At 37.7% G+C, this 27,986-nt stretch overlaps 1 protein-coding gene across 1 annotated transcript; it reads left to right on the forward strand.

Annotated features, from left to right (window-relative positions):
• The first annotated feature begins 300 nt into the window (after positions 1–300).
• Positions 301–27,945, forward strand: LOC100249377 (AP-4 complex subunit epsilon). Its single transcript, XM_010646179.3, has 11 exons — positions 301–1,384; positions 2,242–2,427; positions 3,369–3,584; positions 3,707–3,817; positions 14,129–14,326; positions 14,428–14,559; positions 20,443–20,499; positions 20,607–20,723; positions 23,498–23,575; positions 24,917–25,060; positions 26,324–27,945. Exons 1-11 carry the CDS (start codon positions 818–820, stop codon positions 27,404–27,406), a joined length of 2,889 nt encoding a protein of 962 aa, XP_010644481.1. The 5' UTR covers positions 301–817; the 3' UTR covers positions 27,407–27,945.
• The last annotated feature ends 41 nt before the right edge of the window (positions 27,946–27,986 follow it).

Raw genomic sequence — 27,986 nt, forward strand, 5'->3', positions numbered from 1 at the left:
TTCAAAAAAAAATGATAAGCTTTACAAGTTAGATGCAAAATGGGGTAATGAATAAATATGATAATAAAAGTTTCAAAGGTTTTAGAATTAGCCTTTAGTATTACGTTGAGTACAGTTAGGGTCTTATGTCCTCAGTGTCATTTCAATAATTGTCTTGTATGAAAATGAAAAATTATGCGTAACCATTTGTTAAATAATGAGATCCTATCATCATCCGAAAAAACTACAGACTTTTCATCCCTATTATTGATTATAAGTTTGGTTGATGATGGATACCTTCGGATTTTGATCACTTAATATTTCTAAATTTTAATCAATAATTACTCGATGAGATTATTTTCATTGGTCATTTATTCAAAAAGCATAGATCAAAACTTTAACATAATCCATAAAATAAATCAAAAATTTGACCCACCCTTTGGCCTAGAAACTTATTTTATTTATTTATTGTAAAAAAAATTATTTTTCTATATATAAAAAATATTTTATAGAAGTATAAAGCAGTTTTATTTCGAACGAGGATTATTCTAAACATGTGATTTGTGTTTTTTGTTTCAAGAGAACAATTCTCATAAATTCATTATTACGTAGATCCAAAACAACCCTCTCTGGATCTCCCCACTCCCCGACTCCACACGCCAAGCTCTGAAAACCCCTTTTCTTTCTCTCAAAACCCCAATTCTCTTCACAAATTTCGTTTCAATTCTCCACAGATCCATCTCCTTCAATTCAAATTCCTCCAGAAACCCTAGACTTTGTGAGGAATTGAGGAGGCGCCAAGCTGGAGCAGTTGAAGACGATTGGTAGGGAGCTCGCAATGGGCTCCCAGGGTGGCTTCGGCAATTCCAAGGAGTTTTTGGATCTCGTCAAGTCCATCGGCGAGGCTCGATCCAAGGCGGAAGAGGACCGCATCGTCCTCCACGAGATCGAAACCCTCAAGCGTCGAATCGTGGAGCCGGACATCCCGAAGCGCAAGATGAAGGAGTTCATCATCCGCCTGGTGTACGTGGAGATGCTGGGTCACGATGCCTCCTTCGGCTACATTCATGCGGTCAAGATGACCCACGACGACTCCCTTCTCCTCAAGCGGACGGGGTACTTGGCGGTGACTCTATTTTTGAATGAGGATCATGATTTGATTATACTCATTGTCAATACCATTCAGAAGGATCTCAAATCGGACAATTATTTAGTGGTTTGCGCCGCGCTGAATGCGGTTTGCAAGTTGATCAATGAGGAGACTATTCCCGCGGTGCTTCCGCAGGTGGTGGAGCTACTTGGGCACTCGAAGGAAGCGGTTCGAAAGAAGGCCATCATGGCCCTACATCGGTTTTATCAGCGCTCACCGTCCTCGGTCACGCATCTCGTCTCCAATTTCAGAAAGGTTTAAAACTTGATTTTCTTTTTTTTTTTTGCTTTTGTTAGAATTGCCTGCTTTATTGTTTCTGGAATGCGCCTTTTTTTATAGAATAATGGTCATAATTTTTACTAGGAAAGACTAAGAATTGGTAAATAACACCAACAAAGCGAGTGAGAACCATGCCACAGCATACTCTCATAGTTATGTGAACTGGGTGTGGTGCATTGAGAACTGATCCGGATGTGCAACAGCATTAGGCATAAATATTTTTTCTAAGAATTTACTGAAAGCATCCATTGATTGGATTGAATTATTGACTTTGGCTTGCTTGGGAAAGTTACAATTAGAATGCAATGACTTTCTTTTCTTTGTCGAAACTGAGGAAAGTTGGAATCCTAGAAGTCTATTCGTTTTGTAAATGTAAACTTCCCCTGTCAAAATAAATCATGGACAAACTGATGATTCGTTTCCTCTGGGGTTAACTGCTGTAGAAAAGAACTACTTAAAAAACCCTATTATCATAGAAATCTTCTTCTTGATCGGTTAATCCATATTTGATTCTCTACATAGGAAGAAAAAAAACAGAATAAAAGTGTTGTACTTGGTGAAGCTGTGTCATCATTATCCGCTTTTAACCAACCCAAAAAGGTTGAATTTTTTTTTTTTAAATTTTATATTAGAAACAAAACATGTATTAATTATGGATAAAAAGTATATCAGAAGGACGAGGGTTCCTCTCCACAATATACAAGAAACTGATAAAAAAAGGTGTATGCTTTAATGAACCTGTCTTTTTACTATGTTATAAAGGGCAGTTGGTGTTGGTCTTTTCATGTCTGTTCTTCATGAATATCTAAATATTCTATTTATCTTTGTTGCAGAAGCTTTGTGATAATGATCCTGGAGTCATGGGTGCAACACTTTGCCCTCTTTTTGACCTTATTGCAGTAGATGCCAATTCTTACAAGGATTTGGTCATCAGCTTTGTGAGCATTCTTAAACAAGTAGCTGAGCGTAGATTACCGAAGACTTATGACTATCATCAGATGCCAGCTCCATTCATTCAGGTCTATTTACTATATTTCAGTCCGATTCAGTTTTATAGCTGGCACTGCTTGTGGGTGGATTGTGTTCTTATTTAAGGGTTTCTCCAATAGTATGAAGTGGCTAAATTGTCACATTGGTTCTTCTGCGCCTGGTTGATTGGATTGAAAGATCATATTGCATGTTTACATTTGCATTTTGTTAAATAAATGGTCTTGTTGGCTGTATGAGAACTGTACATCTGTTGCTGGTGATTGAAATGGAATAGGTCACATGGTATTTGCATTTTGGGTAACTGTTCTATAAATATAAACGGTAACCCTCCTAATTTTATCTACTGGGTTGCTTCCTTGTGAAAGCAGAATGACCATTTAACTGTTGTTCCGGTTTGGGCTTTTGGGTTTTCACTATATGGGAACCCACATATGTGAAACTATCAGAATGTAAAGATCAATGAAAAACTTAGGAGGTCAATAGCTTTGAAAGCATTTATTAGATGATGGTATTCATTGTCCTACCAGCCTTATTGGGCTGTTTTTGTTTTTGTCAACCAAATAGCCAAATGAGGTTTGGTGGAGGGGGTGGGGGTTTGCTTTTGTTGTGGGGGATGGATGGCATTGGTACTTGAAGACAATCAAGTTAAGAGAACATCACAAAAAGGAAATTTCCTATTTCACTTATCGGGAATTGATGGATTCCTTAATTAATTGGTTATATTTGAAAACTTATTAAGTAGGGTTATTTTCTTGCTTCTCTAGTTGTCTAATGTGAAAAAAACTGATTTATCCGGCTTTAGAATGTAAACATTTTATAAAATTTTGAGTACTTTGGTATGTAATCCTTTGGTCTTTTGAGTGTTGGTTTTATCCCACAACTTGCATCTCCCACAAATCTTTATGTGTGCTTGTGATATGCATCTCTTTGAGATCTAGACCATTTACCTATTATACTTTCTACTATGCAGATCAGGTTGTTGAAAATTCTGGCATTGCTGGGCAGTGGTGATAGACAAGCAAGCGAAAACATGTATACTGTTGTGGGTGACATATTCAGGAAGTGTGATTCGACGAGTAACATAGGAAATGCTGTTCTTTATGAGTGCATATGCTGTGTTTCTTCTATATATCCAAACCCTAAATTATTAGAAGCTGCTGCTGATGTAATTTCCAGATTTTTGAAGGTTTGTCTCCACACCTTTTTAGTTGCGTCCCACAACTACTAATTTCCTGATTATCATCATCTTAGAGCTTTTGGTTGCCATATTTTGTAACTCATGTTTTTCTGTTATTATCCTTTTGGCAGAGTGATAGTCATAATCTAAAGTATATGGGCATTGATGCCCTTAGTAGACTGATAAAGATAAGTCCAGAAATTGCTGAACAACACCAATTGGCTGTCATTGATTGCTTAGAGGTAAGAAAGACCATTTTTTTGTTACTTTTGGAGTTGTGAACTGGTTCATGTTCCTTTTTTTTACCCACTTAGTCTACTTTTCACCCTGGAGTATGCAAGCTGATCCGTCCTAACAATATGATTATTTTCCCTCTTTTTTTTTTTTTAATTTTAATTTTAATTATTACTTTTAGTTCATTTATGTCTCTGTCCATCAGACCATATCACCAAGGACATCGATATTGCCGTTATCCCCTTAAATAGAGTAGGAGTTTCGGCGCGGGGGGGTTGGGCTCCAAGTGGAAAACCAGATATGGCATATAGATGAACCACACCCTAAACCTGAATATATCTATGAATGATAAATATTTGTAACATCTTCTTAATCTATTTCTTTTTTGACATGTCCTTTCTTAGGATGATTTCCTCTAGCTCTAGTTCCTTAGTGACTTCAGACTCAGAGATAAATATTTGTAACATCTTCTTAATCTATTTCTTTTTTGACATGTCCTTTCTTAGGATGATTTCCTCTAGCTCTAGTTCCTTAGTGACTTCAGAGACCTGAGGTTATCCATGATTGGCCCATTTCCTTGGGGGCATCTTTTACTACTAAGGTGGCTTTGTTCCTCATCAAAGCTTGGTTTTAAGGTTTACATAAATTTGCAACATCCCCATCTACTAATGCTTCATTTGATTTCCACCTCCTGTATGACTTGGTTTTGGGTGTGGGTATGCCTCGGTATCCAATCCTTTGAATTCCTAGATTTAGGATATGGATACTCGGGCTGAAAAGGATCTCAATAGCTAGTTGTCCATTAGCATGATTGAAAAATTAATTATCATTGAGGTTCATGGTAGCTTATTCAGAGTTATATCTACTTTATTCTTTGTTGTACGTACTCAATATTATTTTTTTATTAGTGCAAGGCATATATTATTCTTTTTATTTTTATTTTTATTTTATTAGAAATGAAGATAAATTTTCTTGATATAATGAAAAGAGAAAAATGAAACATTAGTGCAAGGCATATTATTGTAAGTACAAAGGATGTGTAAAAAAAAAATTGCCATATTATTTATGATGTTTTAATTTTTGGAATTTCAAATGTATTAATGCAATTTTAATAGCAATTATTTCTAGTGGAAATTTTATATCTTAAGAATTGATTTTTATCAAAATCAAAACAATATTTATGTCATTTTAGAAGCACAACATGTGTGTGTGTGTGTGTACCCCATGGAGGGTCTTAAGGGCTTGGCCATGGAAGGTTACTTGGTTATCAAAAAAAAAAAAAAAATGTGTGTGTGTGTATTTTTTGAGAGACAAAATTTATCCAAGTGGGGGACGATTGACTCTTATCAAAGGTACCTTGTCTAGTCTTCCCATTTATTTCATATCCATTTTTGTTATTCAAAAAAGGGTGTGCCAAATATTGAAAAAACTTCAAAGGAACTTTTTGTGGGGAGGGGGGTTTCTTGAAAATAAGCCTCACTTAGTGAGTTGGCTCAAAGTTTGTAAGCCAAAGGTGGAAGGACGGTTGGGCATACACATTTTTTTTGTTTTGAACATGGCTCTCTTAGGCAAATGGAGTTGGATGTTCACTGTAGAAGGGGAGCCCTTGTGGAAGCAAGTAATCATTGGTAAATATAGGGTAGAAGAAGGTGATTGGTGCTTTTTGGAGGTGAGGGAGGGTTATGGTGTAGGGTTGTGAAAGGCTATAAGAAAAGAGTGGGATGCTTTCAAAAGCAAGATCTCTTATGTTGTGGGCAATGGAAGAAGAAAAAGATTTTGGAGGGACATTTGGTGTGGGGACACTCCTTTGAGGACCTCTTTCCCATCTTTATTTGCTATAGCCACCTCAAAGGATGCTTGAGGTGTATCTCTACTGTGAAATTTTTTGTTCTAGTTAATGACTCTCCTTCTGGTTTTTTCTAAAGTTAGGGGGGTTTGAGACAAGGAGATCCCCTCTCCCCTTACTTATTCGTGATAGCCATGGAGGTGTTTAGCTGTCTCTTGAGGAGGGCTATTAGTGGGGGCTTCTTATCTGGTTGACGGGTGAGAGGTAGGAGTGGTGATGGGATTTTGATATCTCACTTGTTATTTGTTGATGATACTTTGGTGTTTTGTGAGGTGTCTCAAGACCATATGACTTATCTAAGCTGACTTCTTATGTGGTTGGAGGCTTGCTCGAGTTTAAGAATAAATTTGGAGAAAAGTGAGCTAATTTTGATGGGCAGGGTGCCTAATATAGAGGATTTGGCCTTGGAGTTGGGGTGCAAAGTGGGAGGCCTTTCTTCCTGCTATTTAAGTCTTCTTTTGGGGGGCCCCCCTTCAAATCTGTGGAGGTTTGGGATGGTGTTGAAGAGAGATTTCAAAGAAGGCTAGCCATATGGAAAAGACAGCATATCTCAAAAGGAGGGAGACTCACTCTGATTCGAAACACTTTGTCTAGCATGCCTATATATCTCATGTCTTTCTTTTGCATGCCAAAACAAGTGAGGTTGAGGTTAGAGAAGATTCAGAGGGATTTTCTTTGGAGTGGGGGGGCTCTTGTGCAGAAACCACATCTTGTAAGGTGGAAAACAGTTTATTTGGAGAAAAGGAAAGGTGGTTTGGGTGTGAGAAATCTTTCTCTGATGAATATAGCTCTCTTGTGTAAGTGGAGTTGGCGGTATGCCAATGTAAAGGAGGCTCTTTGAAAACAAGTCATCAGTCAAAAGTATGGTGAAGAGGATGGGGGGTGGTGTTCTCGTGAGATGAGGGAGAGATTTGGTGTGGGGTTGTGGAAAGCTATTAGGAAGGAGTGGAAGTATTTGAGTGGCAGGTTAGCCTACCAAGTGGGCAATGGGTAGAGAATGAGATTCTGGTTGGACAAGTGGTGTGGATATGAGCCACTTAGTGAGTCATTCCCTTCCTCATTTACCCTTTCTATGTCTAAGGAAGCTTGGGTGGCGGATGTTTAGAACCCTGAAGGTGAAGGGGGTGGTTGGACCCTTCTTTTCTATAGGGCCTTTAATGATTGGGAGCTAGATTTGGTGAAGCGTTTTCTGCAAAAGATTCAAGCATCTAGAGTTTACAGGGATTTGGAAGATAGAGTGATTTGGACAACTTCGAGGTGTGGGACCTTTTCGGTCAAATCTCTTTGTTCCATCTTGGAGACCTGAGATCCTTTTTCGTTCCCTAGTGGTAGTATTTAGAGATCGAGTGTGCCTCTTAAGGTGGCCTTTCTTTGCTTCGGAAGCATCTTGGGGGAAAGTGTTAACTTTGGACCAATTTCAAAGGAGGGGGTTCTTTTTGACAAATAGGTGTTTCTTTTGCCTCTCTGAAGTAGAGATGGTTGATCACCTTCTTCTTCTTCATTGTGCAAGGTCTCGGGTTTTTTGGGATCTTCTTTTCTCCCTCTTTGGTGTGTCTTGGATTCTCTCTTGTTCAGTGAAAGAAACTCTTCTTGGGTCGCATGGGTCGTTTGTGGGTAAATCTTGTAAAAAGGCTTGGCAAGCAGCCCTTTTGTGTATATTTTGGATAGCGTGGAACGAAAGGAATTTGATAGTGTTTGACAATGAGGAGTTATCAATCCAAAGATTGAAAAATTCTTTTGTATGTAACCTGTGGTCTTGGTTTAGGGTGTTTGTAGATATGTGCCCTGTTTCTCTTGTAAGTTTCATTGATTGGTTAGGCTCTAAGTAAGGACAGGTGATGTTTTTTGCTTCTGTTCCTCCCCCTCTGTTTTGAGCCTTTAGGCTTCACTTGTCTACTTCCTGTATATTCTGAGGGCACTGTTTTTTATGTCTCCTCTTTACTTTTTATACGACTTTTCTTTACCTATCAAAAAAAGGATGCTTGGGTTTGTGATGTCCGGGAGCAAGCTGATAATGGAGGGCTTTGGAACCCTTGTTTCGTAAGGAATTTCCAAGATTTGGAGTTGGGGTGTATTGAAGCACTTCTTTTGTGTTTGCAAGGTAAATCAATTAATAGGGAGGTAGATGACAAGGTTGTGTGGATGGTCGCGAGGTGGCAAGTTTTTGGTTAAATCTTTCTATAATGGTATGGTTCAAAGGGGTTCAAAATCTTTCTCGACAACGCTTATTTGGAATTCTTGGGTTCCAACAAAAGTGAGTTTTTTCGTTTGGGAAGTAGAATGGAAAGGGATTCTAACTATGGACATCTTGAAGAGGAGAGGGTGGATATTGGTGAACAGATGTTTTCTATGCCAAGACAAGGAGGAATCTTGCGATTGCATCCTTCTTCATTGTTCTAAGGCAAGTTTGTTATGACTATTGGTCTTCTTCTTGTTTGGAGTGGGTTAGGAGTTTCATACCTTAGTCCAAGCAATGCTTCTTAGTTGGCACAACTGCTTCGTTGGAAAGAGGAGAAAGAAGGCATGGAATGTTGCTCCTCTTTTTTGTTTTGGACTATTTGGAAAGAGAGGAAAATAATAGCTTTTGAAAATGTTGAGCTTTCAGATCGAGAGCTAATTTTCTCTTTTCTGTGTAACTTTTTAGAATGGACTAAAAGGGGTCTAGGGTAAGAGTCCTTCTTTGTGATTGATTTTATTGATTGGTTAGGTTGCCAATAAGGTGAGTGATTTTCTCTTTTTTTCTTTGGAGCGCATATGCATACTCTTTGTGTACTTGGTGTAGCCTTTTTTTGGGTCTTTAATCTATATTGCTCTTTTGCCTATCAAAAATAAAAAAATAAAAAAAAATCAAAGGTGCCTAACAAAAACAGGCACAACCCAAGTATTCAGGTAGCATACTAAGTACACCAAAGAAGGAAGAAAACAAACAAAACCTACTTTCTATCTAGACTGGCAAAGAAATCTAAAAAGGAACTAACTTTAAAATTAGAGACATTATGGGCTAAGATGACAAAAATTTTAAAAAAGGGTTAATTTTATTCACCTCCCTTGAGGTTTTGGCTAAATACATCCAACCCCTATAGGTTTGAAATTTCATCATGCACCTCCCTTATTTTGAGTGAGAGGGAAGGTGGGTGAAAGTAAGAAATGAAAATGATAAGAGAGGTATTTGATGAAATTTCAACCCTATGGAAGCTAGATGTATTTGGTCGAAACCTCAGGGGAGGTGAATGGAATTAACCCTTTAAAAAATGGTGCTCTTCATTACCACCTTTGAATTTTCCTTGGCCTTGAAACTTCTCTTTTTTTGTTCTTTCTAGACACACCAAATTCTATACAAAGGAACAAGCCTCAATAACATCCTTTGACTCCTCTCAACAAAAATCCCATTTTACACTAGCAACAAAACTCTCTCAAAGACCTCAGGAGCACCAAGAAAACTTGAATAGCAAAAAAACAAAGTCCACAAACTCCTTGTCCTAGCTAACTTGCCACGGATGAGGATATGGTTTGCCAATTTTATTGCTTTAGAATCTGATTGAGAAAATGTTACATTATTCACAGGAGAATATACATCTTTATGCAAAAGAAATAATCTCTTAGAAAGAAAAAAATATAAACTTCCTAAATCAATGGTATAAATATCTGTCAATCTAATTACAAAATTGACTAAATCAAACTTCCTAAAATAGCCTTGGACTAGTCGGAGACAACGAAATAACCCTTGGAATCAAGGGTGAGATCAATAGTTGATTTCCAACAAATTCTTCATTATCCATACAAAGACAACATTAGTTAAAGATATATATTGGTAGATTAAAGGAAGTGTGGCTGAAGGAAGGGGATAGAAACACTAGTTTTTTCCACAAGATGACTAATGCTCATAGAAGGACGAATTTGATGGCCTGGATTAAAATCAATGGTTCTTAGTTAACTGAGGAGAATGAGATGAGAGAAGGAGCAGTGAATGAGTTTAAGGTCTTGCTGTCTGCTGCTGGAGGGTGGAGGCCCAGTATTAGTGGTTTGTCTTTTGCAAGATTGGAGGCTGTTGAAGTGGCTAGGCTGGAGGAGCCTTTTTTTGAGCTGGAGGTTTTTGAGGCTCTTAAGGGCTTTAGTGGGGACAAAGTGCTTGGGCCTAATGGTTTTTCTATGGCTTTTTGACAGCATTCTAGGGGGTTTGTGAAGGAGGAGGTAATGGGGTTTTTCAGGGAGTTTCATGACCACAATTGCTTTGTTAGAAGTTTGAATGCAACTTTCCTTGTTTTGATCCCAAAAAAAGGGGGAGTGGAAGACTTAAGGGATTTTAGGCCATTTAGTTTGATAAGAGGGCTGTATAAGTGGCTAGCTAAAGTGCTAGCTAATAGGTTAAAGCTAGTGGTAGGCAAGGTGGTCTCTAAGGCCCAAAATTACCTTTGTGGAGGGAAGACAAATCTTGGATGTTGCCTTTGTTGCTAATGAAGTCATAGATTCGATTTTGAAGAGCAATGAGAGGGCGGTGATGTGCAAGCTTGATATAGAAAAGGTGTGTATGATCATGTGGACTGGTCCTTCTTGCTTTCAGTTATGGGTTTGATGGGTTTCGGGGAGAAATGGCTTCGGTAGATGCGGTGGTGTATCTCCACAACTGGTTTTTCTATTCTAGTTAATGGGACTTCCTCAGGTTTCTTCCAGAGTTCTAGGCAGGGGGACCCACTCTTACCGTTGTTATTTGTGATTGCTATGGAGACACTTAGTTGCCTTTTATGGAGAACTATAAATGGAGGTTTTCTGTTGGCCTATAAGGTGAGGGGTCGAGGAGGTGAAGGGGCTTAGGTGTCTCACTTATCGTTCGCCGATGACATTTTGGTTTTTTGTGGGGCTTCTCAGGATCGAATGATGTATTTAAGTTGGACACTAATGTGGTTTGAGGCCATTTCAGGGTTGAGAATTAATTTGGATAAAAGTGAGTTAATCCCAATGGGATGTATGGAAAACGTGGGGGTTCTAGCTGCAAAACTTGGTTGCAAGATTGGGAGTCTCCCATCCTCTTATTTGGGATTGCCGTTAGGTGCTCCTTATAAATCTGTGGCTGCTTGGGATGGAGTGGAGGAGAGGTTTTGAAAGAGACTGGCAAGGTGGAAAAATCAATACATCTCCAAAGGAGGGAGGATTACCTTGATTTAGAGCACTTTGGCTAGCTTGCTCAATTATTTCATATTTGTGCTTTCTTTACCTAGGATGGTTAGATTGAGGTTGGAGCAGATTTAGAGGGATTTTTTGTAGGGAGGTGGGTCTCTTGAGCGGTAACCTCATCTTGTTAGATGGGCATTGGTTTGCTTAGACAAAAGCAAAGGGGGGTTGGGGGTAAAGTGTCTCTCTACTCTAAATAAGAGGCTTCTGTGCAAATGGAGTTGGAGGTTTGCAAATGAGAGAGGGGCCTTTTGAAATCAAGTGATAAGGGGAAAGTTTGGGAAGGAGCAAGGGGGTTGGTGTTTCAAGGAAGTGAGGGATGGGTATGGTTTGGGGTTTTGGAAAGCAATTAGGAGGGAGTGGTATGTTGTAAGTAGTAGACTATCTTTTGTGGTGGGTAATGGTCAAAGGGTGAAATTTTGGAAGGATAGATGGTGTGGGGTTGCACATTTTCGTGTTTGGTTTCCTACTTTATTTGCTCTAGCTGTTTCCAAGGACGCTTGGGTGAAAGATGTGTGAAGTTTCACTGAGGGAGGAGGGAGTTGGAGCCCGCATTTCTCTAAACCTTTCAATGATTGGGAGGTGGATGAGGTGCACACGTTTTTATTAGGCCTCAATGGGAAGAGTGTTCAACGAGATGTGGAAGATAGGGTGCTTTGGATAAAGACTAAATATGAAGTTTTCCGTTAAGTCTGTCTACAAAGCCTTAGTTTCAGGCCCTTCAGTCTCTTTTCCATCGAATGTTATTTGGAAAGCCTGTGTGCAACCCAAAGTGAGTTTTTTTGGGTGGGAAGCAACGTGGGGAAAAACTCTTACTTTAGACCAACTTCACCTTTAGCGAATAGATGCTAACTTTTCCAAATGCGTGAAAAATCGATAGATCACATCCTCCTCCATTGTGCCAAGACAAGGACTTTATGAGCGTTGTTTTTCTTTTTTTTGGGGTGCAGTGGGTGCTGTCAGCCATAGTTAAGGCGAAGCTTTTGGACTGGGATGGGCCATTTGTGGGAAAAAAGAGAAAGGAAGTTTGGAGAGCAGACCCTTTATGTATTTTTTGGACGATTTGGAAGGCAAGGAATAGAATTGCGTTTGAAGATGATGTGCTGTCAATCCAAAGACTTAAAAGTTTTTTTGTTTTCTTTCTTTGGTTGACAAAATTGTTCACAACAGATGGTTGAAGTTTGACTTTAGTTGGTTTCATTGATTGGGTGGGTTCTAGTTGAGGGTGGGGTTTTTCTTGCTCCTCCGTGTTTGACAATTGTTTGTTCTAGCTTGGGAGGGGGGAGGTATTTCTACTTTGTACACTTTGAGTCGCTGTTTTGGCGGCTCTTTTCAATGCACTTTTATCTCTTTTATTTATCCAAAAAAATATTGGTAGATTAAACTATTTGTTACTCATGTATGAATATAATTTTATTTTATTTTAAATTTTTATCTTGTCCCACTTATGCACCGCTAAAAGGTTGATCTAATTTATCTATTTTGTTTAATTTAATCATCCCATATAATTTATTTCTTTAAATTTTGTTATTTTAAAATTAGCACTCTACTTTTTCTCACTCTACTTCTCTATAAGAACCACTCTATAGTACAAACCACTTTCTAGTAAAAACCAACTTTCTAATAAACTTTTCTTTTGAAAAAAATGAAACTAATTATAAACTGATCTCCTTTTTAACTGGTTGTAACAAAGAAAAAAAAACAAGATCTCATTCCCACACCCATCCTATCTATCGACATGTGTACCTTGGGTCAAAATGAAGAGTCCAGGTATGAAAGCCCCTAATAGCATCTCTAAAAGTGCAGGTGTTGAAGCCAAACTTTCTCAATTAAGAAAGAAACAGTCCTAACCTAGGAATCCATCATGATATGATACCAATTGGAGACAGGGGTGCCCAGAATCTAATCATCAGAAAGAGTAACCTAACTAACATTTTACAAATAGGATGTTCTTGTGAGTTAGACTTAGTCGAGGATGTAAGGGGAAGGGTGGACCAAAACTAATTGTACAAAACCCTTGCACTCCTAGAATCCCCACAATTACTGCATCTTTAGTCCAAAATCAGAAGGAACCATCCTCCACCCCCAAAAAAACTCAACACAAATACTTCCAATCTCCTACTATACTGTCCAGAATCCTATGTATGGGGTTCATAAACCTCCTTTAATAAATTTTTGACCTAAATAGGTTGAAAAATTCCCTTCGATGAAAGTGTGTGTTACTACCCTGGGCCTTTCAATCTTTAGATGCAACGTAGCTAGTAAGATTCTACCCCTCAAACTTGCTGAAGGTAGGTCCCTTTTCTTAGGTGATAATGCTAAGAAGCAGTAGGGTTTTCTTTGGCTAGAGGGTATCTAAACAAAGGTTGTTTTCTGAGGGTACCATTCATGGAAGCACTAATCTCATTGACCACAGTTATAAAAGGAAATAGGCTATTTGCACAAACTGGGGGTAGGAGACTGGCCAGAATCCTTGAAAGGTTAGAATGTTTATACATATGCAGTGCCAAAATGATGCCTACAACCTACCCATTAGACACGTTAGAAGTTCCAGAAGAAATTAATCTTCTTTAGAAACCTTTTTTCACCGCCCATCTAGAGTCTAAGTCCAAGATTCCCCTACCTGGGTCAAGGCATATCTGGGCTTCATCAGATTGAGGATTATTTGTGCAACTCCAGAAATACATCATTCCTGTACCCTATAACAGCATAACCAAGCTACTTTCTGCCATAATTGTTGGCAAACAAGTTGTCCAGGCTACTCCCCATTGCTATAATCCTTGAAGTCCATGAAGTCTACCTATCAAAAGAAAAAAAAAAAAATGGTCCTTGAAGTCAGACCCACAATCCTCTTCTGAGCCTGCAGAGGAACTGTTCCATGAACCCTAAATCCCCCTTCCCTATGACTTTAGGAGTTTTTAGAAGGCAAATTAGGATAGGCAATTATCCTAATTTTCCTATTAAGAAAAAGTACCTCCTTTAATCTCACATTAGGTAAGATGTGTAATAATTCTCTCTATTTCTTTTGGTTTAAGAACTTCATTGTTCTTTCACTCCATCTCACATTAGGCAATTATCCACTGTTCTTTTGGTTTAACAGCCTTGCCCTTGCACTACACACTGTTATTTACTGTGTGTGCGCTTATTTGGCACATGTACTTGTGTGTGCACTTATTTATTTATTAATTTTGATCAAAGTTTGCCATGTTCCCTTTCCTATTAATGCTTATCAAGAAAGAAAAATTGATAAGTTGGTGTATCTTCTTTGTATTTTAATCCAAGTTTGATGTGCTTGATGACACAGGACCCAGATGATACTCTAAAGCGAAAAACCTTTGAGCTACTATATAGAATGACCAAGTCTTCAAATGTGGAAGTGATTGTTGATCGTATGATTGATTACATGATAAGCATTAATGATAATCATTACAAAACTGAAATAGCATCTCGATGTGTTGAACTGGCAGAGCAATTTGCACCAAGCAACCATTGGTTTATCCAGGTAATTATATTGTTGCCTTTTCCATTCCAGATTGTATATGAACGGGTTGCTTGTGTTTTTTTACCTTTTAATGCTTAGATTTTCTCCTTATGTGTTTACAGACCATGAATAAAGTCTTTGAGCATGCTGGAGATTTGGTCAATATTAAGGTGGCTGATAATTTGATGCGGTTGATTGCGGAGGGGTTCGGAGAGGACGATGATACTGCAGATTGTCAGCTTAGATCATCTGCTGTATGTCACTTGAATCAATTTCACTTCATTTCCATTTTTGTCAATTCTTATATCTATTCCCATAAAAAATGAATACATGTTACTATCTATGGAGGGTGCTTTTGTGGTATATATGATTTTTTGTCTTCTTGTTTTTTTTATTTTTTATGTGAGGTTGTTGGTGAATATTATGGTTTGGATGTGAATTGAATGTATTGGAATGTGCTCTGAATTATTTTTTGGCATAACTGAAACATAATAATGGAACAAGAGGTAATGATGATGGAATAATGGTTTTTTTTTTCTTTTGCATTTTATCCAGTAAGCTAAATATGTTAATAATGCTATTGTGGAAGATCCATCTTGTGTAATCCAGGAGGATGAAGACTTGTCTTTTTTGTAGCTTCAATATTTCGAACTTGCATTAGGCCATGTTTACTTCCTCACCCATTTAGAAAGAAAAGGGGAGACAAAGCTCTCAATTCTATTAGATTTATTGCTTTTCCGTACAATAGAAAGGGACGTGAATTGTCTTTATTTGACTTTATTGATTGGCTGGGCTGTAAGTGAGGCGAAGGTGTTGTTTTTTGTGAATCCCTCCCCTTTTTGGCCTTGTATACACTGTGTATGCTTTAGGCATGTTTTAGGCGCTTTTAATATAATTGTTTTTACCTATCAAAAAAAAAAAAAAAAGGACGTGAATTCTTGAGTTGTTAAAGTTGCCATTTTTGAACAAGTACGACTTTCTTTTTGGGGGATTGAAACAAATATTTCTAATAAATTGAAAAAGGTTTAATACTATTTATTCCCTCAACCTATCACATGTTTTGCACATTGCCCCCTCAAGTTTAAAATCAAACAAATTGCCCTCCAAACTTCTTAAAGACAAGTGCTATGCCTTTTTTTTTGTTGGATGGTGTTAGCTTGATTGGAAGGAAATGTTATGTGTTGTGCATGTGACTTAATAAGTGAAGGTAGATTTGTTATTTGAATCACCAAAACAAAGCTCTCCCTTCTTCTTCTTCTTCTTTGTTCTTCCTCTAAAACCTTAAATCCTCAAACACCCACAAATCCGAAGTCCTAGAATCCCGAAACTCAAGCTTTGTGAAGAAAAAACGCAATTGAAAGATTAATGGATCCTCTTGTTCATTACTATTGTGGTAATGAGGTTTGTATTATGACATCTTGGACTAGTCTAAATCCTGGGAGAAAGTTTTTGGGATGTGATAAATATAAGGTAATAATGTCTTTGAATGGAGAGCTTGACACAAACAATTAAAAAAAAACTAAAAGTTCAAGACCATGACACAAACAAATTGTTCAAGAGCATGAATGCAAACTGGTGTTATAAATTGACCTTCTGCTCACAATCAACAAATCTCGTCATTCCATTAATTTCAAAACATGATTTTATAGCTTAATTCCATCAAGGCCCCAACCACAACTTCTCATCTGTTCAATTTGTTTACAAAAAATACAAAACTAAAACCAAGTTGGGAGCCTTCATCCGATTTACAAATTTCCAGGTAACTTTGGGTACAGAGCTTCAAAGCCTTCATTAGAAATAACACCATTTCTTTGTAGCATGATGACCTCAAGAACCAAACATATCGTCCATGGAATGATCAACCAAAACATGCATTTAACCCTTTTCGATAAACAAACACTTCATTCCCCTTCTTCTTCCATCTATTCAACAATCCAGGAATGATTTTCTTTGACCTATCACACATTGGAGCATCGTACCACAAGAAAAATCCACATCCTCCATATTTTGTGTCAAAAATTTAACACATATAATAATAAAATGTCTACAAAAAGCAAATGATCAAAAATAAATCTGGAAATCAAAGACATTATTACCTTATATTTATTGCATCACAGAAACCTTCTCCCTGGAGTTAGATTAGTGTAAGATGTCATAATACGAGCATCATTACCACAATAGCAATGAATAAGAAGATCCATTAATATTCTAGTTGTGTTTTTTCTTCACATAGTTCGAGTTTTAGGATTCTAGGGCTTTGGATTTGTGGATGTTTGAGGATTTAGGATTTCAGAGGAAGAACGAAGAAGAAGGAGGGAGAACTTTGTTTTGGTGATGCAAATTACAAATCTATCTTCACTTATTAAGTCACATGCACAACACATGACATTTCCGTCCAATTAAGTTAACAACGTCTAACAAAAAAGACATAGTGCTGGTCTTTAAGAAGTTTGGAAGGTAATTTGTTTGATTTTAAACTTGAGGAGGTAATGTGCAAAACATGAGATAGGTTGAGGTAGTAAAGTGTATTAAACCCAATTGAAATTACCAAACAATAGAACAACGAAAGATGGGCTATTCTTTACAGAAAAGTAAGAGAATCTACAACCACAAACAAAACCACAGGCCCTACTCTACTAACAAAGGGGATATAAATTTCCAAGAAATTCCTCTATGGATCTAGCTCCCTCTAGCCCAAACCATTGACTGCATGAGGTACCACCCTTGGATCTCCAAGAGAGGGGGAAAAAGGTCTTGAGAAGGGTGGAGAAATCTCCTTGTCCAAGATCAAGCCGCATAAGGCCTTTGCCTCATCAAGAAGTGGAGAAAATAGCAGATGAGGAATCTCCTTCTGTAATGAGGTTCTGAATACCCAAACTAGGTGCTGCTTTTAAACCTTTCAAGAGATGAAATTGATGCTCCCCCACCTTTTTCTCTGTTTGAATAGAGCTGCCTCTTTTCCTATGTTTCAAATGAGAGGGTATGGTTTTCATGTCGTTTCTATGTGTGATCCTTCTCACACCTTTCCTCAGGCAAATTCCATTTGTAAAGTAAAAGCTCTCTTAGGGTCAATGTAAAGCTCTCTTAAACATTGTATCTAGTTCATGAGAGTTGTATCCTTTTCTCCCATTGTAATGATCTGTGGATCATCTTTTTTCTTCACTCTTGCTTCAAAGTTTTGGAATAAACTCTTTTAGTGGGTTTGCATTGGTTTCCCACTTGTGGTATGGCAAATTTGATGGTCATTACTTCCACTGGTCTTGGGGACGGTCGAAGGGGTAGGGTGATTTGGTAAGGGGCCAAGCTCGCCATTAATAGGGCATTTGGTCGGGTTAGGGATGCTATAATTTTTTAAGAAATTGAAGAATCCCCAAAGTCCATGTGGGAAGTAGTATACTCCCTTTACATGCTTTACCAAGGAAAGGTATGCTAAGACTGGTTGTATGGTAGTCTCCTCCCTTAGAGACTCCAAAACTCTTTTTTTTTGATAAATAAGAGAATGTATTAAAAGTGCAAAAAACACACATAAGATTACACGGGATGTATACAATGAGCGAAATAAGCAAAACAAATAAAGGAAAAACAAAAAACTACTCCCTTCCTCAACAAAAATCCAACCAATTTACAAAATCAATTAAGGACATAATACTCCCATCTATATACACGAGAATCCATAGATAAAAGACTGATAAGGAAAGAACTTCTAAGACTTTGATCTAACATCTCCTCATCTTCAAACACTCTTCGATTTCTTTCCCTCCAAATAGTCCACAAAATACGTAAGGGAGTCACTCTTCAAGCCTTCTTATGCCTTGTACCCACAAAAGCACTATGCTATCCTAGTAGAGTGTCCCTTACTAAGATAGAAATAACTCAAGGGATGTCAAATATAGAAAACACCAACAACCATAAGATTCTTGCCTTAGCACAATGAAGAAGAATGTGATCAATGGATTTTGACTCCTCTTTGCAAAGAGCACACTTGTTGACTAATGACCAACCTCTTCTCTAGAGTAGGTCCAAAGTCAACACCTTCCCCTAACACACTTCCCAAGCAAAATAAATAAATAAATAAAAAACTCTACAAGGAATCCAAGAATTCCAAATAGTTTTCTAAAGGAAAAGGGACGACACACTCTGGTTCCAACATAGAGTAAAGGGCTCTTACAAAAGCCTTCCTTTGTATCATCCTTCCAAACTACTCTATCCTCCTCCTCCTTATTCACCTACTAACCTTGGAGTTTAATTAGGAAACGCTCCACAACATCCAACTCTCAATCATCTAGATTCCTCGCAAAACAGTAGTTTCAGTCTCTTCCTCCTTTTGCTCTCATAAATTTGCTACCACGCCTCTTTTGCATTGGATAAGGCAAACAAAGTGGGAAACATCTTGCAAAAAGGCTTCTCACTACACTATCTTTCAAAAATTTCACTTTGCTCCCATCCCCTACAACATAGGAAACTCTTGAGTTGAAGAAATCCCACTCCTTGTTTTTGATGAGAAACAAGAGTATAGTATATTGAAGTAAGTAAAAATAAGATGAGAAATCCTCCAAAAAGTACACAAAAGAAAGCAAGAACCTCCAAGTTCAAGAATTTATACGACTATGAGGTTCAAGAAAGCATTTCAGACATGATGTTCATCAATTATAAAGATTTTGGCACTTCCAAGAGAGGGATAGTTCTGTGGCAAAATGCGTGCATTGTTGTAATTTGGGTTGTGTGGCAGGAAAGAAATGCTAGGATATTTGAGGAGATAGCTAGGAATTTAGAGAATCTTTGGGATTCCATTCATTTCCTTGCTTCTCTTTGGGTTTTTTGTTCTATGGTTTTTAAGGGCATTCCCCTTAACGTGTTAGAACTGGATTGACTAGCAGTGTGTAGTTCCAACGGGATGGTCTAGCCAAGAGAGCTTGCTCGTAGTTTTCATAGTGTAGTTTTTTGTTCTTTTATTGTGTTGTTTAGTTTTTTCTTTGGAGGGAGGATTCCTCATCCTTCTTTTGTAATTCTTTTTCTATCAATATATATAATTGTTGTTTCCTATAAAAAAAATGAGGTTCTAGAAGCTATGTTCCGAGTGGGAATATACAAAAGTAATCTATCCTTGCTAGCCCACACCCTTGGAAATCCCACTCCTTGTAGCTTTCCATAAACCGACCCCATGAGAGTCTCACCTCACAAGACTGCCACCCCTTTTCTTCCTCCCCATATTTCCTCTTTATGACCTTCCAAAGTGTTTCCCCTTCACTTGAGTAACGGCAACACCATTTGCAAAGAAGAGCTTTATTTAGTAAAGAGGGAGAACAAACACCTAATCCTCCTTTCTCCTTTGCCTTAAATTTTGATGAGTGTTTGTCTGGGAATTCAGACAGGATGAGAATTGGTGTTGTTACCAAACGCATGGCTGTGTTATTGGGCCTTTCTCAAAGCTCTCTTGTTCTGTGTTGACTATAGAGGTGAAGATTCTAGCCTTGTTTGAAGGCTGGTTGGTGGCAAAGGCTCTAGGGCTAATAGCATTCTTGTTGAAGGGAATGCAGCTGTGATTTATCTCTTGGGTGTCTGAGGGTAGGGGTGCTTGGGTAAGCAAAATCTTGGAACACTCTAGAGATATATAACTTGGCATGGAGCATCCTTGTTAGAGGTTTTTTAAGAGGATTTTCTTCCAATGAAGTTTTTGTAGAGTTATGAGTATATTTGGTTTTGTTGGTGCAGGTCTATTTTTTCCTTCTTGTTTTGGTTGAGGAACACATCTTTCCTTAAATTTCCAACTTCTAGCCAATTTGAAACAACTTGTAATTCCTGTTCCCGATGTTCTTTTATGATGCCCTCTGCTCAGCTGACACTAGGCAAACTATCAAATCCAGTTTGAGAGAAAACTTGTAATGTCCCGTAAGTACCTCTGTGTGAACAAATACAACTTATGGGTCACATGGTTGCAGATTGCACTGGTGGTAGTGTTTCTGATAAAATTTGTTCTAGCACTCGTTATTAACACCACTTCTGGACATTCTTGGGTGTTTGTTCTCTGTTATTCCATTTCTCCATCTCAACATCCTGATTTCTACTTATTCTTCCTTCTTTTGTGCCTTAAATGGGAACTTTATTATTTTCTCATTTTTTTTCTGGTTTGGCTGCAGGTGGAATCGTATTTACGTATCATTGGAGAGCCAAAGCTTCCGTCTGCATTTCTTCAGGTACATTCTGTTCTATCTGGACACTATTTTTGTCATTTGTTTTCTGCATGTAGGCATTATTCACAAAACTCTTGTTTATTATCTTAGTTGTTGGTTCTGATCTACAGGTTATTTGTTGGGTTTTGGGTGAGTATGGAACTGCGGGTGGAAAGTATTCTGCTTCCTATATCACTGGAAAGTTATGTGATGTGGCAGAGGCCCATTCAAGCAATGACACTGTTAAGGTATTCCTCAGCCTTTATGAGTTTTGTGTTTGCATTGGTTTTGTCAGGTTTTTATTGGTCAACCAAGTTTAGTTATATGGTTTGGTTTTTCTAGTTACTGCTGGTTCTAAACATGTTTCCGATTTTCAGTAAAGAGACAATGTCCTCCCAAATTTTAAGTAGGCTATATTTTCATGTTTAGGGCATGTTTGCTGTATACTTCTCATATCCAAAAGCTTTATTTCTGTCACTAGGGAGTTTTCAATGCATAAATTTGTTTATGCCTATTTATTTCAAGTTAAATGAATTATTTGTAGATCTAAAATTGGGAAAGGAGATTCATGAATGGGTGTAAATACCAAAATACTTGTGTGCACATAAAGTTGTGATCATGAATCTAATCTACCCTTTTTGTTTTCCTCTACTATTCATATGCTTTTGAAGGGCTAGAGTTGAAGGAAACTAAACTTGTTTCCTGGTTTCCTAGTGTTATGTACATATGCCACTTTTTCTTTTTTCCCTTGCTCATTAGATTACAATCTATCTGAAAATTTTCTGCAACATGTTCTTAGTTTTCTATTATTTTCTTAAGACTTGGAAGTAGGCTGAAAATGGAAGATTCTTTGTGATATCATTCTACTCTCTTTGAGTTCAGATCATAGCATATTTTTTCTGCACAGGGAGCACCTGCCCACTCCCTACCCTACAAGTTGGTTTCTTTGTTTAGGAAATGGTTTGGGCAAAGATTCATACTTTGCACCATCTTATTTGAAAGGAGGCTAGCACGAGCTTAGGTTTTTTATTTTCTCAATGTTTTGTATTTGAGTTTTAATGGGTTAATTAAGGATGCTTTTAAGTAGTTGGTGGGACAAATTGCAAGGGAAAAAGGAAAGTGTGGCTTACAATCCCACTTTGGCCATTTTGATATATCTGAAAGGAACATGGAGAATTTTTGATGGCTTGAAATGGCCAGAGCAGTTAAATATGCTTTTATGAATTCTTCATTTGATTGATTTGGTAGATCATTAGGAGAGGGAAGAGTTTCTGTTGTAGATTTAATTGTTGTTTCAAATGTTACTTAAGGGGTAGGAATCTTTCTCTTTTCTGTTCACTTTTATTCCTTGTATGGGCCTGTGTATATTGGTTGTGCCCCTTTTAGCACTTGTGTTTTAACATTTTGTTGACTTATCAAAAAAAAAAAGAAAGAAACGTTCTGACCTTTTTATCAGTCTCCTACTTGCATTAACTATATTTCAGGTTTCTGTTTCTCTCCGATGTCATCTTTTGCTTTTTCTTCCAAATGGTCAACTGTATATATTAATGGAATCCAATTGTAATGGGATGGTCAGTGCTCTAGGTTCTTTAATTTGGGATTCTATTTGACCTTCAAATCTGACATGTACCATATGCTGAAGTTCACAGGACATATTGAAGGATTTCTCATATTTCTTATTGTATTATATGTACATCGTGAACATTATATGGCATAAACACTTACCCTTGATGTCTGACTCAAGTGGTAAAGATGGGGGAGGTTTGTGGGAGGTTACAGGTTCTATGTCCTAATGGGTAAAAAAAAATTTACCTATTAATGAGGTTTGTGGGAGGTTCCAGGTTCAATGTCCTAATGAGGATATATATATATATATATGCATGTATATATGTATGGTACAAGTGCTTAAACCATACTCCAATTAGTTCATTCATGAAAGGGCAAACACTCAATTCTCTTGGGTAAAACAGCATGAGAACCTTGAAGGGCTAATAGTTATTGCCCGTTTACAGTTGATCAAGAAGTATATTATATTAGTAATTTTTTTAAAATTTCTGATGTCATCTTGATGGAATAAATGGCATCATCTTCCAGAAAGCTCTATCCAACTCAGGCTGACTTCCACAAGTTGCTAGACACTCACTGAACTTTGGTGATCATGATTGGTTAACATCTTGAACCGTGCTTCTTAGTTGGCTGTGTGATTAAAAATTCTAGATCACCTGACTTCTCAAAAAATAAAAATAAAAAATCTATGTCATTTAATCATCAAATGATTTTTTACCATTTTATTTCAATGTGTGAAAGCACTAGAAAATGTTAAAATTTCATTTGCATGGTTAAGTACCAAAAAGGGATCTGTTTTATGTTCCAGATGTCTAGTCACAATGCTTGAGAATATGCTTGGTGCTCAGAACTGAGTTGCAACTCTTTGCATTATACTTAACATAAAGCAATAACTCCAATGTTATTGGGGCACATATGAGAAAACACGCCGTACTCTCTGTGCTTCTTATCTTGCTGAGGGACAATTGTGTACTGGAGTTAATAATGATTAGGTTGTTTGAGTGGAAGACAAAAAAATTGTGGATAGGCAATTGGATAATTGGTACCTGTGTAGGGTGTAAGGTGATGAAGGAAAAAACTCCCTTGATGATATGTTTCAACAGTGCATGTGTTATGATATTTGAAGCAATGAATATCTGCTTCTGATAATAGCTTGTTGAAGGAGATGTTACTTGGTGAAGTTCATGAGTGTGTGTGGCCCTTGAACAAATGTGTGTTTGTAGTTTGTTGGAGGAGATGCTATTCGTTAAAGTGCATGTATTTGCATATGTTCTGTGAACTTGAACAAATGTGTTTGCATTTCAATTTTATTAATATTTTAACCAATGATTATCTGCTTCTGGGAGATAATTTATTGGTATTTAGAGACATTTCTTGGTATTGAAATTATTATTGCTGAAGTTATTTCTCTTAAATTCTCTTGAAGTGATGGTAATTCTTTGCTTGTTTTTTGAAGGCATATGCTGTTACAGCGCTGATGAAAGTATATGCATTTGAAATAGCAGCAGGAAGAAAAGTGGATATGCTACCAGAGGTAAGCTTGTTGAGGCCTTTAGCTTGTGTCTCACCCTTTATCCATCCAAAGCCACTTCTGTACATAAGTACTCATGTGCATGTGAAAAACCACTTAAACTTCAATTTACTCATTGGTAATATGAACTGTTGATTTCCCTTTTTAGATTTCTAAATATGTGGATTCTTGAGTTTTTTTAACAAGGCTTGCTTCCTTTTTGGGTTTCATTGCAACTTTTGAGATTTACTTTTATGAGTTAAAAATTTCCTTAGTTGCTATGCATTTGCTCTCATATCTCATATTTCTGATAATTGTGTTTACAAAGGGTATTATTTTCCAAGAGTTCAGTGTGTTGTCAGTTGGTGGTAGTAAAGCAGTCTTATTTCCTGGGTGACTAGGGTGGTGCCTGTAGGTAATGTGGAAGTAGAGCAATCCCAGAATTCAATTGTTGAAATTTCCTATTTTCCCAAGTCTCTCAAAACCCAACCAAGAATTCCCACCCTCACCTCACCTCACCTCACCCCACCCCACCCCACCCTAGGTCATGCAGTTCTTTTCCTTTCTTTAGCACCCTTGAATAGCACTTCTCACTTTGGGGGTCAGAAAGTGCTGATACTTGTGAATGTAGAAACTATTTTGCTTTAATTATAACAAATAACAAGTTCTCCTTTTCTTCAAGCTGAGATGGGTTAGTGGGATACTTTCTTTTGAATTTTAAGATGATTGGGTGCCATCTCATGTATTAGTTGATTTTGGGACATGTGATGCTTGCTCTAGACTTGGTAGGATGTGAACCATTTAGAATCGAAGAAGTATTTTGGATTATTAATTTTGGGAAATGCCACTTGAGGCATTTTCTAGAGGGGCATGCATCACTAATGTCTGCGCATGCAGGATGCGATTTTTTTTAGTAGGAAGAAATTAATTTTCCTTATTATCAAAAAAGAAATGATGGTGTAAAAATTGTTAAGAGAGCAATTCCAAGGAAAAGAAGGGAATGATGTAGGGAACACTTTTTAAATGCTAAATATTAAACATAACCTTTAAAAAAAATGTCAAGTATTAAACATATTTGGTCTTTGTTACATTTTTTATTAAATTTGAAATCTGGATTAAGGGATCACAAAAAATTTGGGTCGGTGCTCTTAAAATCACTCCTTAACAATGTCAAGATATTATTGGAAGATCAAAATCTTGATTAAATTTGATGTTTCATGAAATTTTATATCAGTCTGATGATCTCTTTCTCAGTGCGGGTGGGAAATGAAAATTGGAACTCATTTTTATGAAATTTCGTAAAGCTCATGCAGGTTATATGTGTAATCTATGGGTATCTAGTAATCCTTTGTTCTCTTGTTGCAGTGTCAATCCTTGATCGAAGAACTATCAGCATCCCACTCAACAGATTTACAACAGCGTGCCTATGAATTGCAAGCAGTTGTCACCCTAGATGCTCATGCTGTTGAGATTATAATGCCATCAGATGCTAGTTGTGAAGACATTGAGGTTAGCTTTTACTGGCTGAATCTATATATATATATATATATATATTTTTTTTTTTTTGATAAGCAAAGGATATGCATTAAAAAAGGCAAAACGCCGCACAGCATACAAGAAGTATACAAGGCAACTAAGGCCTCAAAAAACAAAGACAAAAGAATCACCTCCCTTTAAGTGGAAGCTATCCACTCTAGGAAGCCTATAAGGGAGAACGCCTCCTCACCTACATAAAATTTGGCCCAACTCCACAAATCACAGACAAAAAAATTCTTTAACTTTTGAACGTTCAAACCCCCCCCCCCCCTAAATGCTAATCTATTCCTCGCTTTGATTTTGTTCTATTCCTCGCTTTGGGCTTCTTGTTCTTCAGCTTTTAGAGGAGTTCCTCTAAATGTGTTACAACTCAACTGGAGTGAGGTTTGCGCTTCAAAAGTTTGACTTTGTGGGGGTTTCTCTTTGTTTTTAGCTAATGTTGGGTGTTTTTTCTGTTGTTCAGTTTGTGTAGGAAGGACCTCTCATCCTTCTAGTGGTTTCTGTTGTTTCTTTTTTCTTTTCTTTCTCCTGTATCTTTCCTTCTATTAATATATTTCTCTTCGTTTCTGATAAAAAAAAAATACTAATCTATTCCTCTCCTTCCACACCGTCCAAAAAATACACAACGGAATGGCATCCCATATCTTTTTCCTTTTCTTTCCCACGAACGATCCCCTCCAACTAGCTAAGACCTCCTTTACATTTTCTGGAAAAACCCATTTCACATCAACTAAACCAAAAACAATATCCCATAAAACTCTAACCACTATACAATGTATCAGGATATGATTTACACAATCTATATATATATATATATTGATCAGAAACGAAATATATACTATATTAATGATAATAATAGTAAAGGTACAAGAGAAGGATGAGAGGTCCTTCCCGCAAAATACAGATTCTGATAAAAGTAAGAAGATGCCTCTCTATACAAAACTATATACAAAGATAACCCCCCAACCATCTCGAACTTTTGAATCACAAACAGCAAGCCAGTTGAGTTGTATACCACTAAGTGGAACTCCTCTAAAAGCAACAGTACAAGAGGCCCACAGAGAGGAGCAGCTGAATCCATATTTGTTTTACATCTTAAATGGAATTCTCTACTTGATATGTTTTTCCATATTGTTTCAATCAGAAATGGAAACAACAATATCTGATTGTCCATATTTTCTCCTGAACAATGTTTGCTACCAGAACTCTATTAACATCTCTGAGTCCTCCTTGCAGGTTGATAAAAACCTTTCATTCCTTGACAGTTATGTTGAACGGTCATTAGAACAAGGGGCTCAGCCCTATATTCCTGAGAATGAGCGTTCTGGAATGATAAATATTAGTAACTTCAGAAGCCAAGATCAGCATGACACTTCTACACATACCCTTAGGTTTGAGGCCTATGAGCTCCCAAAGACTTCAGCACCACCAAGGATATCTCCTGTTTCACTCGCACCCTCAACTGAACTTGTTCCAGTACCTGAGCCATCTTATCCTGTAGAAATGCACCATGTTGCATCTGTGCCATCTGTATCAGATACAGGGTCAACGGAACTCAGGCTGCGACTTGATGGAGTTCAAAAGAAGTGGGGCAGGCCAACTTACTCTTCTCCTGCATCGTCTTCCTCGGATTCTACTTCCCATAAGGCAGTAAATGGGGTCACACAATCTGATGTGAGTAGCACTAGCACCTCAAGAACACGTGATAGCTCTTATGATTCTAGGAGTGCACAAGCTGAAATTTCTTCAGAGAAGAAGAAGCTTGCTGCTTCACTATTTGGGGGTCCTTCAAAAACAGAGAAAAGACCGTCTTCTACTAGCCACAAGGTTGCAAGGTCCACTAGTCCTGCTGTGGAGAAGTCCCAGGGGCCAAAGGCAGTGGCTTCATCTACTACTGGAGTTGTATCAGAGAAGGCAGCTCCACTTCAACAACCTCCCGACTTGCTTGATCTGGGTGAACCAACTGTTACTAGTAGTGCTTCATCTGTGGATCCATTTAAGCAATTGGAAGGGCTTCTCGACCCAACTCAAGCTACTTCAGCTGCGAATCATGGTGCTGTTGATAATACCAAAGCAGCTGATATTATGTCAATGTATTCAGAGTTCCCTCCAAGTGGGCAGAGCAGTGTTATTGCAAATCCTTTTACCACTAATGCAGGTGATGCTAATCTTATACCTGGTTTGTCAACCACGAACAAAACTGGGCATGCTAAGGGCCCAAACCCTAGAGATGCCTTAGAAAAAGACGCACTGGTGAGGCAAATGGGCGTGACCCCAATGAGCCAGAATCCCAACTTGTTCAAGGATTTGCTTGGCTAAAAGTCATGGAGTTGCACAGACCCTAAATATGTGAACAAGCATTCGTCAAAGGATGATTGCCATGCAATTTGGAAATGGTTTTTGTTTGGGCTGTTTGATAGGCAATCATCCCAAGCAAGGAGCAATGCATAGATCTCCTCTCAGGTTTGTACTTGCTGCAGCACAAACGTAGTTTTTCTATTAGGGATGGTAAAAATCTATGGAGTTTGTGTTTAATGGGGATTGAATCAGTACAGAGACTATAGGGCTTTTAGTTTGATGAATTTGGGTTATTTTCTTCTAAAGGGAGAGCAGGCGCTCCAGAGAGAAGGGGGCGAGGGGTTCTTCTAGTTATAGGCAACATATGGTAGTAATTTTGAGTCATTATTTTGTTGTTATAATAAGGGTGTAATGGTGACTCTCCATTTTTATTTCTTGGTTTTGGGTTTTCATTTAATTTATGGTTTCTCTTCCCCCTTGTAAACTACTCGCCGGTCCCGATTGCAGAGTACATTGTACTTATTTCGGCCTATGAGAAGCCCCCCACCCCTTGGCTTGAATTTTTACTTACCTTTTCTCTCTCTCTCTCTCCCTCTCTCTC

The sequence above is a fragment of the Vitis vinifera genome, chromosome 2 (genome assembly GCF_030704535.1).
Source record: "Vitis vinifera cultivar Pinot Noir 40024 chromosome 2, ASM3070453v1".
Taxonomy (NCBI): domain Eukaryota; kingdom Viridiplantae; phylum Streptophyta; class Magnoliopsida; order Vitales; family Vitaceae; genus Vitis; species Vitis vinifera.

Coding starts and splice junctions, on each gene's coding strand:
- LOC100249377 (XM_010646179.3), top strand. CDS start 818: ATGGGCTCCCAGGGTGGCTTCGGCAATTCCAAGGAGTTTTTGGATCTC. Junction 3,585..3,706: donor TAATTTCCAGATTTTTGAAG/GTTTGTCTCCAC, acceptor TCCTTTTGGCAG/AGTGATAGTCATAATCTAAA. Junction 20,500..20,606: donor TTCCGTCTGCATTTCTTCAG/GTACATTCTGTT, acceptor TCTGATCTACAG/GTTATTTGTTGGGTTTTGGG.